At 47.3% G+C, this 13,738-nt stretch overlaps 1 protein-coding gene across 1 annotated transcript in view; it reads left to right on the top strand.

Annotated features, from left to right (window-relative positions):
- celsr1a (cadherin EGF LAG seven-pass G-type receptor 1a) overlaps positions 1-5,193 on the top strand; it is a 121,423-nt gene extending 116,230 nt beyond the window's left edge. The window contains exons 32-36 of the mRNA XM_042078237.1: positions 309-412; positions 1,186-1,329; positions 1,982-2,290; positions 2,657-2,918; positions 3,619-5,193. Of these exons, the coding sequence (XP_041934171.1) occupies positions 309-412; positions 1,186-1,329; positions 1,982-2,290; positions 2,657-2,918; positions 3,619-3,643 (844 nt within the window). The 3' untranslated portion in view covers positions 3,644-5,193. The remainder of the gene's footprint in view (positions 1-308; positions 413-1,185; positions 1,330-1,981; positions 2,291-2,656; positions 2,919-3,618) is intronic.
- Positions 5,194-13,738: the final 8,545 nt, after the last annotated feature.

The raw sequence follows: 13,738 nt of genomic DNA, 5'->3' as shown, positions 1-13,738 counted from the left end.
TGCAGGAGATGTTTAACAAGAGGATTACCCTGAATCTCTCTCTCTCCCTCCATCTCTCCCTCTCTCCTCCCCCTCCTCTCCCTCTGTCCTCTCTGCTCTCTCTCCTCCTACCTCCATCTCTTCTCTCTCTCCCCCCATCTCTCGTCCTCTCTCCCCTCCTACATCCATCTCTCCCTCTCTCCCCTTGTCTACCTTTCCCATCTCTTCCCCTCATCCTCTCTCCTTCCTCTGTCCCTCCATCTCTCCTCCTCTCTCCTCCCTCCATCTCTCTGTCCTCCTCTCTGTCTTTCCATCTCTCTGTCCTTCAGAGATGACTCTGGTCAGAAGCCTAGCGTGTCGTCCAGTGGAGCGCGAGCGGCCATCACGGACATGGACGGGCCCTTATTCCACAGAAACGGCACCAAGGCAGACGGTACGATACAGCACCCTCACCCTGTAGCGCTCTCCAACGGGCCTCTGATGAGGGCCAATGCGGTTCTGTTTGGTTCTGCACACATTCTCAATGTTGTTCTGCGTGTTGGGTTGACTAAGGCAGCCAGTTATCGCTGGATACTGACGTTGGTCCGCTGATGTTCTTTGCCATTGTTCTAAAGTGTTCTCTCTTGTAATATGTGTTCTATAGACGCTGATTTAGACAGTTAGCCCTCAGTACGTAGAAACACAAGTGTTGGAGATGGTCTACAATAGTCTGGAATGTTCTTTAATGTTCCTCAGTAATGTTCTCGTGTTGGAGATGGTCCACAATAGTCTGGAGTGTTCTTTAATGTTCCTCAGTAATGTTCTCTTGTGTTGGAGATGGTCCACAATAGTCTGGAGTGTTCTTTAATGTTCCTCAGTAATGTTCTCAATTCAATTCAATTCAATTCAAGGTTGCTTTATTAGCATGACTGTAAGTAAGTACAGTGTTGCCTAAGCACAATTAAAACAGCATAACAACATTGACAGCATTAAGTTCTCTCATGTTGGAGATGGTCTACAATAGTCTGGAGTGTTCTTTAATGTTCCTCAGTAATGTTCTCTTGTGTGGTTCTGTGTGCTGTACAGACTCTGATTTGGACAGTGAGTCAGTAGATAGCCAGTGTTCTGTAATGTTGTCTAATTTCCTTTTGTGTGTGTGTGTGTGTGTGTGTGTGTGTGTGTGTGGTGTGTGTTGCGTGGTGTGTGTGTGTGTGTGTGTGTGTGTAGACTCTGACTCAGACAGTGAGCTCTCAGTAGATGAGCACAGCAGCTCCTATGCGTCCTCACACTCCTCAGACAGTGACGACGACGATGATGTCATCAAGCCCAAGTGGAACAACGAGAGACAACCGCTGCACAGCACTCCAAAAGGTGAACACACACACACACACATATCACACACACGCAACACTCAATTTGCTTATAATACATATACTCCACACTCGGCCAAAAGGTCCAGAAACATCCTCTTTAGTACTAAAGTGCATACTCACCCACTACATACATACTCATGTAAATGTAAATCAGGTTTATAGGCCAAGTATACCTGCGTATACAAGGAATTTGGTCTCTGAATCTGAATTAGTGAAACACACTCAGCACACAGTGAACACACAGTGAGGTGAAGCACACACTAATCCCGGCGCAGTGAGCTGCCTGCAACAGCGGCGCCTGGGGAGCAGTGAGGGGTTAGGTGCCTTGATCAAGTGCTACAGCGGCGCTCAGGGAGCAGTGAGGGGTTAGGTGCCTTGCTCAAGGGCACTTCAGCCGTGGATGTGGGCATGGGAGAGCAGTGCTCAACCACTTCCTCCACCCACAGTTTTCCTACTGGTCTGGGATTGAACCGGCAACCCTTCCGTTTCAAGCCTGAAGCCCATACATACATACTCACCCACTACATACCTGCTCACCCACTGAAGTGCATACTCACCCACTGGTGCTGCCAGATAGCTAGGAGGTCAGTTAGTATGCTTCATGCCCTGCATTCTAACTGTGCCTGTATTCTTGCTCCCGTGATCTGCAGTGGAGACGGTAGCCAATCACGTGAAACCTTACTGGCCTGCAGACGGCACCACGGCCAGCGACAGTGAGGATCTGTGCGGGGCGGGCGAGAGGCTGAGGGTGGAGACCAAGGTCAACGTGGAGCTGCACCCTGAGAACAAGCTGAACCACACACATGCGTCCGAGACACCATCACCACCACCACCACCGGACAAAGAGAACGCAGCCAGGGAGATCAGCAGCCCTACGCCAACGTCCACCTCCAACACCCCCACCCCCACCCCCACCCCCACCCAGTCCAACAGCAACAACCAGCCAGAGCAACGCAAAGGTGAGGAGGCGGGACGTTACTATGGCAACACTACCTACCTGTCAATTGTCAACTTGACATGCCAATGTAGTGTATTGAACTAAAATAGGAAGGAGGGAGGGGTGGATAGGGAGAGAGGGAGGGAGGGAGGAAGGAGGAGAGGGAGGGAGAGAGAGGGAGGGAGGAAGGGAGGTGAGGAAAGAGGAGAGGGAGAGAGGGAGGGAGAGAGGGTGGCTGAATCTGGACTTCAGTTCTAAACTGGTCAGTCCCGTTGAGGCTAAAGTCCAGTTTAAAAAGTCTTGTTTATGTGTTGTTGTTGTTGTTGCCATTGTTGTTGTTGTTTGAAAAGGTAAACATTTTGTCTGGGTTCTCCTGTGCTTCTTCCAGGGATCCTGAAGAACAAGATCTCGTACCCCCCGCCGCTCTCGGATAAGAACATGAAGAACCGTCTGAGGGAGAAGCTGTCTGACTACAACCCGCCCACCATCTCCTCTCGTTCGCCGTCCGTGGTCTCCGTCACCGGGGGCAACAACGCGCTCGGCAAGCCTGCCCAGCGGCCCGTCCCACCACCCCGAGAGACGCCGCAGCAGAACGGAGTGTCCATCAACCTCCGCACCACGGTCAACGGGGGCAACCACTCCGACTCTGAGTGAGTTCACACACACACACACACACACACACACACACACACACACACACACACACACACACACACACACACACACCCACACACACACCGAGATACACAAATACACACACACACACACACACACACACACACACACACACACACCCCTCCTCCCCTCCCCTCTGTTAGTGTATGTTGCATGTGGTCACACTGTGTTTGCCTGGCCTGAGCACAATTCTCCTAACCTGCATGTCTTCCCCTCAACCCCTCTCTCCCTCTCTCCCTCCCTGGCTCCCTCCCTCCCTCTCTCTCTTCCTCAACCTCTCTCCCTCTCTCCTCTCAACCCCTCTCTCCCTCCCTCTCTCTCTCTCCCTGGCTCCCTGGCTCCCTCTCTCTCTCCCTCCCTCTCCCCTCAACCCTTCTCTCTATCCCTCCCTCACTTCCTTAACCCCTCTCTCTCTCTCCATCCCTCTCCCTTTATCCCTCCCTTTTCCTTTCCCTACTCTCTCTCTCCCCACCCCTCCTCTCCTCTCCTCTCCCCGTTCTCTTTATCTCTCTCTCTTCTCTCCTCTCCCCCGTTCTCTCTATCCTCTCTCTGTTCCTTTGGCCTTCCTCTCTCTCTCTCTCTCTCTCTCTCTCTCTATCTATCCCTCTCTCTCCTCCCCTCCACTCCCTCTGCTGTTCTGCACCTCCCCCCCCCCCCTCTCTCTCTCTCTCTCAGTGGCAGTAATGAAACATCCATCTGACCCAGCAGGATGGTGAAGGATCCAGCGCCCCTCTGAAGGGTTATCTGCCCCCCTGCCCCAGCGAGGGCAAGAGGGTTACAGGGGGAAAGATGGAGTTCTGGAGGTAAAGAAAAACATCTGGGATTACCTAGGATGACCTCCGACCTTTCAACCTTGACCCTCTAACCTCTGAGCATCTCTCCTTCTGGAGATCAGTATTACTGCCATCGGCCGTCTGCTGGATAAAGGGAATGTTCTAGACTTAGTCCAGACAGGATGGGGAGCCCTGTGCCAAAAACTGATGGGAGAGGATGGAAAACTACATCCCCCATAATGCCGCATTTCTTCCTGTTCTGTTTGCACACAGGAAACCATTTGACTCTAAATATGTGGATGTGTGCGGTGAATGAGGTTGAGACAGGACAATAAATCTACTTCTCAGTCACACAAATGTATGTACACACACCTACACAAACACTTACAGAGGCCTTAATTGTCAAAGCAAAAAAAAAAAAAAAAAAGACATTGAATGTCCTATGAACTGTCCAGAGCTTCACAAAGTGTTCTCTTAAAGAGGCTTCGTGCCTGATGTCCTGCCGAGTGCCCGTCGGCCTGTATGTACCTGATGTCCTGCCGAGTGCCCGTCGGCCTGTATGTACCATGTAGATAAGAAGAGGAAAAGAGTTTATTTTGGACACGAGCTGATTGAAAAGAGTCTGCAATCCTATTTGTACATGTCAATGCTGATGTGGGGTTTTGTAACAAACCACTGCTTGTCTGATTTCTCCAATGAAGGGGTGTAATTCTGATGGGGGGGGGGGGCTCATCAGCTATTTTAGTGCCTTTACTCCAGCTTGTCTTACCGGGGGGGGGGGGGGGGGGGGGTATGGCTACCGAAAGCCTTACGACCTTTGACCTTCTGGATTTTTCTCTGTTCTCTCTCTCTCTATATCTTTTTCTTTTCTCTCCTGAAATACAAAAGGGTTATACGTATATAGATGGATAGATATATCTTACTCTCTTGTTCTACATTCTTTGGTTCGCAGGTTTCTACTTCTGACTGGTTTTCTTTCTGAATTGACAACACACTCCACACACTCCAACTGCTTGCCATAGTCTTCTCTCTTTCTCTCCATCTCTCTCCAAGTCTCAATTCTGTCTGTCTCTCCACATCCCCCCTCTCTCCCGTTCTCTCTCTATCTCTCTCTCGCCCCATGTCTCAAGTCCGTCCAAACCTCTTTCTCTTTCTCTCTCCATCCATATCTCCCTTTCGTTCTTTCTCTCTCTCTCTCTCTCTCCCTCCTCTCTACAGTAATGCTGTACTGGTTGTCTTTCTCTCTCTTTCCATCCGTATCTCCCTTTCACCCCCCACCCCCCTTACAGTAATGCTGTACTGGTTGTTTGGTCCTCCTGCCTGCAGGGGGCGTCCTCGTCCACTCCACCACTGACTCCTCACAACCAGACACTGGAACGCTGTTGTACAATATGTATATTTATTTTGTATGGATTTCAAACACTGGAAATGACATGATTGTGACTGTAAAATTAAAAAACACTTTTGAGTTTTTAAACTGTTTAAATTGTTTAATTTGTGGGGGGGGGGGGGGCACCAGAAGATTTCTGTAACACCACTCAAAAGTTGGATGGAGGCACGTGCTCACACACACACACACACACACACACACACACACACACACAAATAAAGAGAGATTGGGAAAGAGAGAGAGAAAGAAGGAGAAAGATATTTCCCCATATTCCCAGAAAGCAGCTAACTATGGACAGGTCCCATAAGTGTGTGTGTGTTTGAGTGTGTGTGCATATGGGCATGTGTGTATGAGTTTGTGCAGTGCCCTATTGCATCCCTACTGTATGGAGCAGGAGGAGTGTGTGGGTGTATAATGAGATCTGTGAAAGTGTGTGTCCGGACATGTCTGCTTAATGTGTTCTGTCTAGATACAGTATACCTGTGTGTGCCACAGCTTTTGGGTTGCTTTGTGTGTGTGTGTGTCTTGAATTTCCCCTTGGGGATCAATAAAGTATCTATCTATCTATCTATCTATCTATCTATCTATCTATCTATCTGTGTGTTTGTGTGTGTGTGTGTCTGTGTGTGTACATACGTGCATGTCTGTCTGTGTGTGTATCTGTGTGTGTGTGTATGTACATGCATGCCTGTGTGTGTGTGTGTGAAAATCCCTGTCTTTTTGTGCCTGGCACTGTTCAGGCAACATCCCAGCCCACTGGCCCAGACAGACAGACTGTACTCAGAGCTTAATCTTTGCACAAAAGTGTGTGTGTGGGCGCGTGCATGTGTGTGTATTGAAAAAGGTTAGCACATGAAAGAGAAACACTTGACCTCAGCAGATTGCCCATTTAATGCCAATCCTATCCTACCACCCACTCTCTCTCTCACACACACACACACACACACACACAGCAGTCTGTCACACTGTCTGGGTGGCAGGAATGGTCGCAGTGCTTTCATGCAGTGTGTGTCCAGCGTTCATGTGTGAAGTCTCCGGTGAAAGAGCCTTTTTCTTAATTAGCCAGCCACACACACACACGCTATGGGACTGAGTAGCCATGTGCAAGTGGATGAGGTTTCTTTAAGTGTCAGAATAAGTGGTATTTTAGAGTGTGTGTGTCATTTGTGTTTGAAAGGCTGGTATTTCAGTAGTTCTATAAGTGACTTCAACTTGTCACCAGTCTGTATGAACGGGATGTATTTGAGTATGTGTCAGGGCCCAATGTGTGAGCATGTGTGTGTGAGTGTGTGTGTATATATGTGTGTGTGTGTGTGTGTGTGTATGTGTGTGAGAGCATGTGTGTGTGTGTGTGTGTATATAGGTGTGTATGTGTGTGTGTGTGTGTGTGTGTGTACAGTATGTGTGTGTGTGTGTGTGAGTGACCATCTCACGCTTGGCATGGCCTCTTGTTACCCGTGTTTGCGCAAGAGCACAGCTGTACATGTTCATGGAGAACTACATCCTCAAACTCTTCATTCTCCGCCTCCACCTTCTGCTTCTCCACCCTACTCTCCACAATGACACAGGCCGACTCCACCCTGCTCTCCACAATGATACAGGCCGACTCCACCTTCTGCTCCTCCACCCTACTCTCCGCAATGACACAGGCCGACTCCACCTTAATTTGTATTCACACCTCAGTGGACACACATATGATCGGCCGAGACCCTGTAAAACTACCCCTGAGTAGAGTTCCTGCAGTGGAACCACCTTATAGACAGGAGTCCCTCTGATGTGGGGCATTGACAGGGCGGGGGGAATTACATGGGCAGGTAGCTTGGCTAATAGAGGATAATGAGCCCAAAGGGGCATTCCTCCATGTGCGTCAACACTGCGCTAACATCTATAGGGGCATATGTCAGTGGCCTGGAGACCGCTCTCGTCTGCGCTGCATTCAGGGCGGCGGGAAACTTTAGTCGTTCCGGCTCACGTTACGCGCTGGCTCGGGACGCCCGTCACCACGGCGACTACAGACCCTCCTTCATGTCACCGCTCTGTCTGTATCCTGGCTACGGGGCTGGGACTCGGAGGAGCGTGATTGGGTGTAGATATCGCCAGGGTAGCAGAGCCGCAAACACGGCTAACAAGAGGCCATGCCAAGCGTGAGATGGTCACACACACACACACTCACACACACACAGACAGTGGCTGTAGGGAGCAGGATCAGATAGGCGGGTATGTCATCCGTCATCACGGCTTTCTCCCTGTGATCCTGTGTCTTATTGCTCCGGTGTGCCTGAACGAAGAAAAGGCTGCCGTTTTAGCCATTGTTGCTCCGTAGGAAAGGATATCAGCCGTTTCTTCTTTAACCATGAAAGACATTCCTTAAACCTGAGCCAACGGCAAGGGACTACGGTTCTTTGGCAACACGTTCAGTCAGGATGGATGTCTTTATTAGGCTTCTGATGTACACTACTACAGCAGTGGAAAGGAATGAAGAAACCCAAGAGCTCCACTTATTCATTTGGAGTTTATTTTTGTAAAAGGAATGTAGCCTGAAGCGTATTCATCCCAAATCAAATTATAAAATATTATTTCGAATGCTTCTGAAAGACAACTGGTAGTCACTTGAGGCTCTGAGACCCGAGTCTGCCTGAAGGTTCTACTGAGACATTATTCTAGTTTGCCATCGATTTCATGCAGCCCTGGAAAGAAACAGACTGACCTTATTGCAGAGAAGAAGATGAAATGTCCGAGGGAGTGAGTAAAAGAGAGAGAGAGAGTTTGTGTTTGTGTGTGTGTGTGAAGTGGTCAGTAGTGGAGTGTGTGTGTGCATGTCAGTAGTGGAGTGTGTGTGTGTCTGGTTGTCCTTCCTTGGGCAATGACAATAAAGTTGAATCTAATCTAATCTAATATAATCTAATCTAAATGTGTTTTGTTCGATCTGATTCTGCAGTCTGCTGTTGTTTTTTTTTTTTCACATCAGGATCCTACAGATCAGCCCTGTGCAGTACACATCCTATAGATCAGCCCTGTGCAGTACACATCCTATAGATCAGCCCTGTGCAGTACGCATCCTACAGATCAGCCCTGTGCAGTACGCATCCTATAGATCAGCCCTGCGTAGTACGCATTCTACAGACCAACCTTGAGTAGTACCCATCATACTGATTAGTACACATCCTACAGACTAGCCCTGTGTAGCATGCATCCTACTGACTAGTACACATCCTACAGACTAACCCTGTGTAGTATGCATCCTACTGACTAGTACACATCCTACAGACCAGTCCTGTGTAGTATGCATCCTACTGACTAGTGTACATCCTACAGGCCAACCCGACAAAGTATGCATCCTACTGACTAGTACGCATACTACAGACCAACTCTATAGACCAGCTCTGTTGTGTCCTAGTGTTTCCTTTAAAGGCCTCCAGAGGATGGAGGTTTTCAATTGTGATTATATTTAAGCATTTAGCTGATTATTTAAGCATGTACTGTAGCCAGTGCTCGAATTACGTGGGAGCCAGAGGGAGCCGAGCTCCCATAGAGTGAGGACTGGCTCCCATGAAAGCCAAAAACCTGAAGGGGTCTCTCATATCTGAAGGTGTCTGGCATTGTAATTTAATCTTAAACAACCGCTCATTATCCATTCCTGTGCGATCTCTTACCATTAAAGACGTTAAATTAAAATATAGGCTACTACGGGACGTAGACCTACACTACGCTCTTGAACGCAGCATGACACTTCACCACCACACCACTAGACTATATGAGCAAACCGTATCGATTTGACAGCACTCGCAAATCTGAAGAAGTCACCCTGCTTTGATGTGAGTGTTTTGTCTATTTGCATAGGCGTTCATTGGGCTAGCCTATATGGTTTGATATGTGCTGAAAAGTACTGTTTGCTGTTGAACTTGCGCTTCACCTCTTCTATGTTGATTGACAAAGCCATAAATTATGGCCCATAATGCAGCCTACAATGATTGTGTTGTCTGATGATCTGTAGCTATCCTCTGCCATTCAGAGCTCCGGAAAGTTCCCAGATATTTTGAAACACCTGTTAGCAATTTCTGATGTCGGAATGTTCAGTGTCCAAAATTGTTCGTCTAATAATTTTCCACGGTTCAATAATACTAGAACATAGTTTGGCTGCAATGGCTTATAATTTCTGCCAGTTAGTGCTTTTTCCCTGTGTATAAGTTATACTACATGCATTATTGTGTTTGACACTGAGGATAGCCTATCTGAGACAGTGGTCTGGTTCAAATGAGTTACGTTGTAAAATTGAGAATGGCACAGACTAAATTGTTTAGTCTATTTCTTTGTATTGTGAAATTGAAATGAAATATGGACTATTACAATCAATAATATGTTGAAATTAATTAAAAGCAATCAATTTCTATGAAAAATCTATGTCTGTTGTGTGCGTGTGTCAAGGTAAAGCCTAGGCCTACCGTGCGCATATTGTACGCCTAGGCTATTTCATCGCCTTGTTAGGCTATGCACGGGGTGTGCCAACTTTTTATGAGATAGAGAGACCCCCTTAAAGACAAAAAGATCATTCGAGCCCTGACTGTAGCTGTTTACAAATGATAATTATCCAAATAAAATCCTGGCTCTGATGGAGGTGTGGTAGGTGACAGAGGTATCCTGGCTCTGATGGAGGTGTGGTAGGTGTGGGAGGTGAGAGAGGTATCCTGGCTCTGATGGAGGTGTGGTAGGTGTGGTAGGTGACAGAGGTATCCTGGCTCTGATGGAGGTGTGGTAGGTGTGGGAGGTGACAGAGGTATCCTGGCTCTGATGGAGGTGTGGTAGGTGTGGGAGGTGATGGAGGTATCCTGGCTCTGATGGAGGTGTGGTAGGTGTGGGAGGTGATGGAGGTATCCTGGCTCTGATGGAGGTGTGGGAGGTGATGGAGGTATCCTGGCTCTGATGGAGGTGGACACCGTGAGGGAGGTTGCTGAGGGGGTTGGGTGATAGGTGGGCTCCACTGGTCTTTGCCATCACTGCTGGGACCAACTGGACTCGATGTTCAACACTGGTCTTTGCCATCACAGTTGGTCATTTGTCCATTCAGGCTTCCTTCCTTGCATTATGCGTGTGTCAGAATCTGCCCAGAGACTGTGAGTTAATGTGTAACTGTGTATCACTAGACTGCAGTACCTGCATCTGCTCACCGTGCCCTTTTCCTGACTGAGTGACGGAGACAGAAAGGTAAACACAAAGCTGGGCCTTGGCCGCCCTCTAGTGGGCAAATATTGAACAGAACAGCTGTTTGTTTCCAGCCCATTCAGTGTTTATGCCATTACATGAAAAACTCCACAAAAAAAAGGATTGCACTCCAGGAATTGTGTGTGTGTTTGTGTTCACATGTGTTGACCTTTCAGTCAGGTGAAAACCTAGAGAGTAAATATAATGTTCAAGACTCAATTCACTTGTAAAAAATCATGTTCAATCACACTGGACAGACTAGAATATTTTGAGATAATTCAGACAAGCATGGCGTCATTAGTGTTTATACACGGCTGTTTTATTTCAATATCACTGTGCACAGTCATCACACACGACCTCTGAAAGAGCTGCTGTACACATCACACACAACCTCTAAAAGACCTGCTGTACACATCACACACAACCTCTGAAAGACCTGCTGTACACATCACACACAACCTCTGAAAGACCTGCTGTACACATCACACACAACCTCTAAAAGAGCTGCTGTACACATCACACGACCTCTAAAAGACTTTCCCACTGTACACAGTCATCACACACGAGTCACGGCCTCTAAAAGAGCTTCCTCTCCCCTCCATCACACCACAGCTCTCAGACACACAGGATTTTCATTTGTAAGATATTCTGTGCCAATGGCAAATGTCAGATTTGGACCACATGCCCTCATTAACCGACCCAGCATTATCAGACGCCCGACTGTTGACTTTGTGTGAGCTGGGCTTATGCAGTATGCTCTGCATGTGTGTCTTCATTGAAAAGGGCACATCTTAAACATTATATACTGATAAATACATGCCTAAATTGGTGGTCCATTTGTGAGAAACACTTAGACAAGTTAAAACGAACTGACTATGAGCTGTGCAAACTGACATTTTAAAATAAACGCCCACACATGACTAAACAAGGGGAGGCAGCGCAACACCATGCGTATGTCATGTAGTACTAGTGAATCTAGAGTACTAGAGAGTGAGTACTAGAGAATGTAGTACTCGCTGACATGGGAATCTCCGGAGCTGCTCTCTCCTGGTTTGAATCCTACCTCACAGGACGCTCGTTTAACGTATCATGGCTTGGTCAGCTATCTGCACCTCACCATCTCACCACAGGGGTCCCCCAGGGCTCAGTGCTGGGCCCCCTCCTCTTTGCTATCTACACCACCTCCTTGGGACAGATTATCCGTTCGCACGGCTTCTCATACCACTGCTATGCAGACGACACACAGCTCTATCTGTCCTTTCCACCTGACGACCCCCTGGTTTCAGCACGGATCTCGGATTGCCTTTCAGACATAGCTACATGGATGAAGGCACACCACCTCCAGCTGAACCTCTCAAAGACTGAACTGCTGGTCATCCCAGCTAAACCTACCATACACCACGACATCAACATCAAATTTGACTCCCTGTCTGTTTCACCGACCAGGACTGCAAGAAATCTAGGAGTTGTTCTCGACAACCAACTAAACTTCTCAGATCATGTTGCCTCAGTCGCCCGGTCATGCCGTTTCGCACTCTACAACATACGGAAAATCAGGTCTTACTTGACTCAAGATGCTACCCAACTTCTGGTTCAGGCAATAGTCATCTCACGACTCGACTACTGCAATGCCCTCCTGACAGGTCTCCCAGCCTGCGCAGTGAAACCACTTCAGATGATCCAGAACGCAGCGGCGCGCCTGGTCTACAACCAACCCAAAAGGGCACATGTTACCCCGCTGCTCATCCAGCTACACTGGCTACCTATGGCGGCCCGCATCAAATTCAAGTCTCTAACGCTTGCCTACAAAGTAGTCTCCGGTTCTGCTCCCACCTACTTGAATGCCCTCATACAGACTTACACTACCTCCAGACCGCTGCGCTCCTCTGACGAACGACGTCTAGCTCTACCACCGGTACGCTCAAGCCAATCCAAACTTTTCTCATCTGTTGTTCCTCGTTGGTGGAACACACTGCCAGTTCCTACAAGGGCAGGGACATCCTTTTCCACGTTCAAAAAACTCCTGAAGACCCAGCTCTTTAGAGAACATCTACTCTCATAGCAACACTTACAACAAGTCTTACTGATCCTAGCACTCACCAGCCGTTAAACTGACAAGTAACTGTTAAAATACAGCACTCACCGACGCACTTATTCTTACTGTACTCTAATGTGTTTTTTTAAACTGTCCTAAAATTGTGAGAATTGTTCTAAAACTTACTGTTTACCATGTTGTTAGTCGCTTTGGTTAAAAAGCGTCAGCCAAATGTAATGTAATGTAATGTAATGTAATGAATCAGCACCGTAACCTGTTATCATGGGAGCCGAAATAAAAACGGACACGCCACACAGCTGATACGCTCACGCCACGCAAATTAAAAGAAAGATGTGCACGCACTGTCTAGACAACAGGCTAGGCCTATGTAGACGCGGCCTACTGCTTAGCGCTTCAGACTTGTAACTGGAGGGTTGCTGCCTTGCCGGTTCGAACCCCGACCAGTAGGAACGGCTGAAGTGCCCTTGAGCAAGGCACCTAACCCCTCACTGTTCCCCGAGCGCCGCTGTAGCAGGCATCTCACTGCGTCGGGATTTAGTACGGTGTCTTATAATCCCCGTAGCAACCGATAACGTAATAATGGCCAATAATGTAATAATTTTAATGCAATAAAGCAAATAATGTAAGAATTTGGCAATAATGTAATAAAATGTCTGAACCAATAACGTAATAACGTTTTGCCAATAATGTAGTAAGCTATTAATGTAGTAAGCTAGTAATGTATAATTATAATTATACATTATTTGGCTGGTTATTACATTATCGGCTATAGGTTAAGAAAAAAACGTTAAAAAAAAAAACGTAAAAAAAAATGTAATAACTGCAGCCTATAAGGGACCGTTCGTTATTTAAAAACGGGATCACCGGAGGGATTTTGAGTGCTTCGATTAAAAGATGCATGACCCTCCCCTGCCTGCTATATAAATTTCAACGACCCTCCAGCAGCATTTTCAAAAATGACATGACCCTCCCCGGTCAATTGTCGATGTCTTCCGCCAACGATCTTTCATGCCATGAAAACACATCAACATATATATACTACTGCCCTAAAACCAACCTCTGCTTTCTGATCTTACACATCACACTTCACCAAGATGGTGGCCATTTCAGTAGATTTACTCACTAACATTGTTGTGGAAACACAATAAGCATGGAAACTAAATGCCCACTTCCTGCAACTGCATTAGCCTACTTGAAAAGTTACTCCTCTAGTAAGTATTCACATGAAATAAAACAATAAAGCATTGAGACCATTCAACAAAGCACACTGGGTAATAACAAATTCAACACATGAACTTGTTGCTATGGACTCGTCTCTAGGCTTCCTCAGTCATTTTAAAGCTGCCGAAGCTGAACATTATCCAAAACTCAATTTTT

Source organism: Alosa sapidissima, chromosome 22 (genome assembly GCF_018492685.1).
Source record: "Alosa sapidissima isolate fAloSap1 chromosome 22, fAloSap1.pri, whole genome shotgun sequence".
Lineage (NCBI taxonomy): Eukaryota > Metazoa > Chordata > Actinopteri > Clupeiformes > Clupeidae > Alosa > Alosa sapidissima.
Note: the sequence above shows the minus strand (reverse complement) of the source record. Positions and strands in the feature narration are given on the sequence as shown.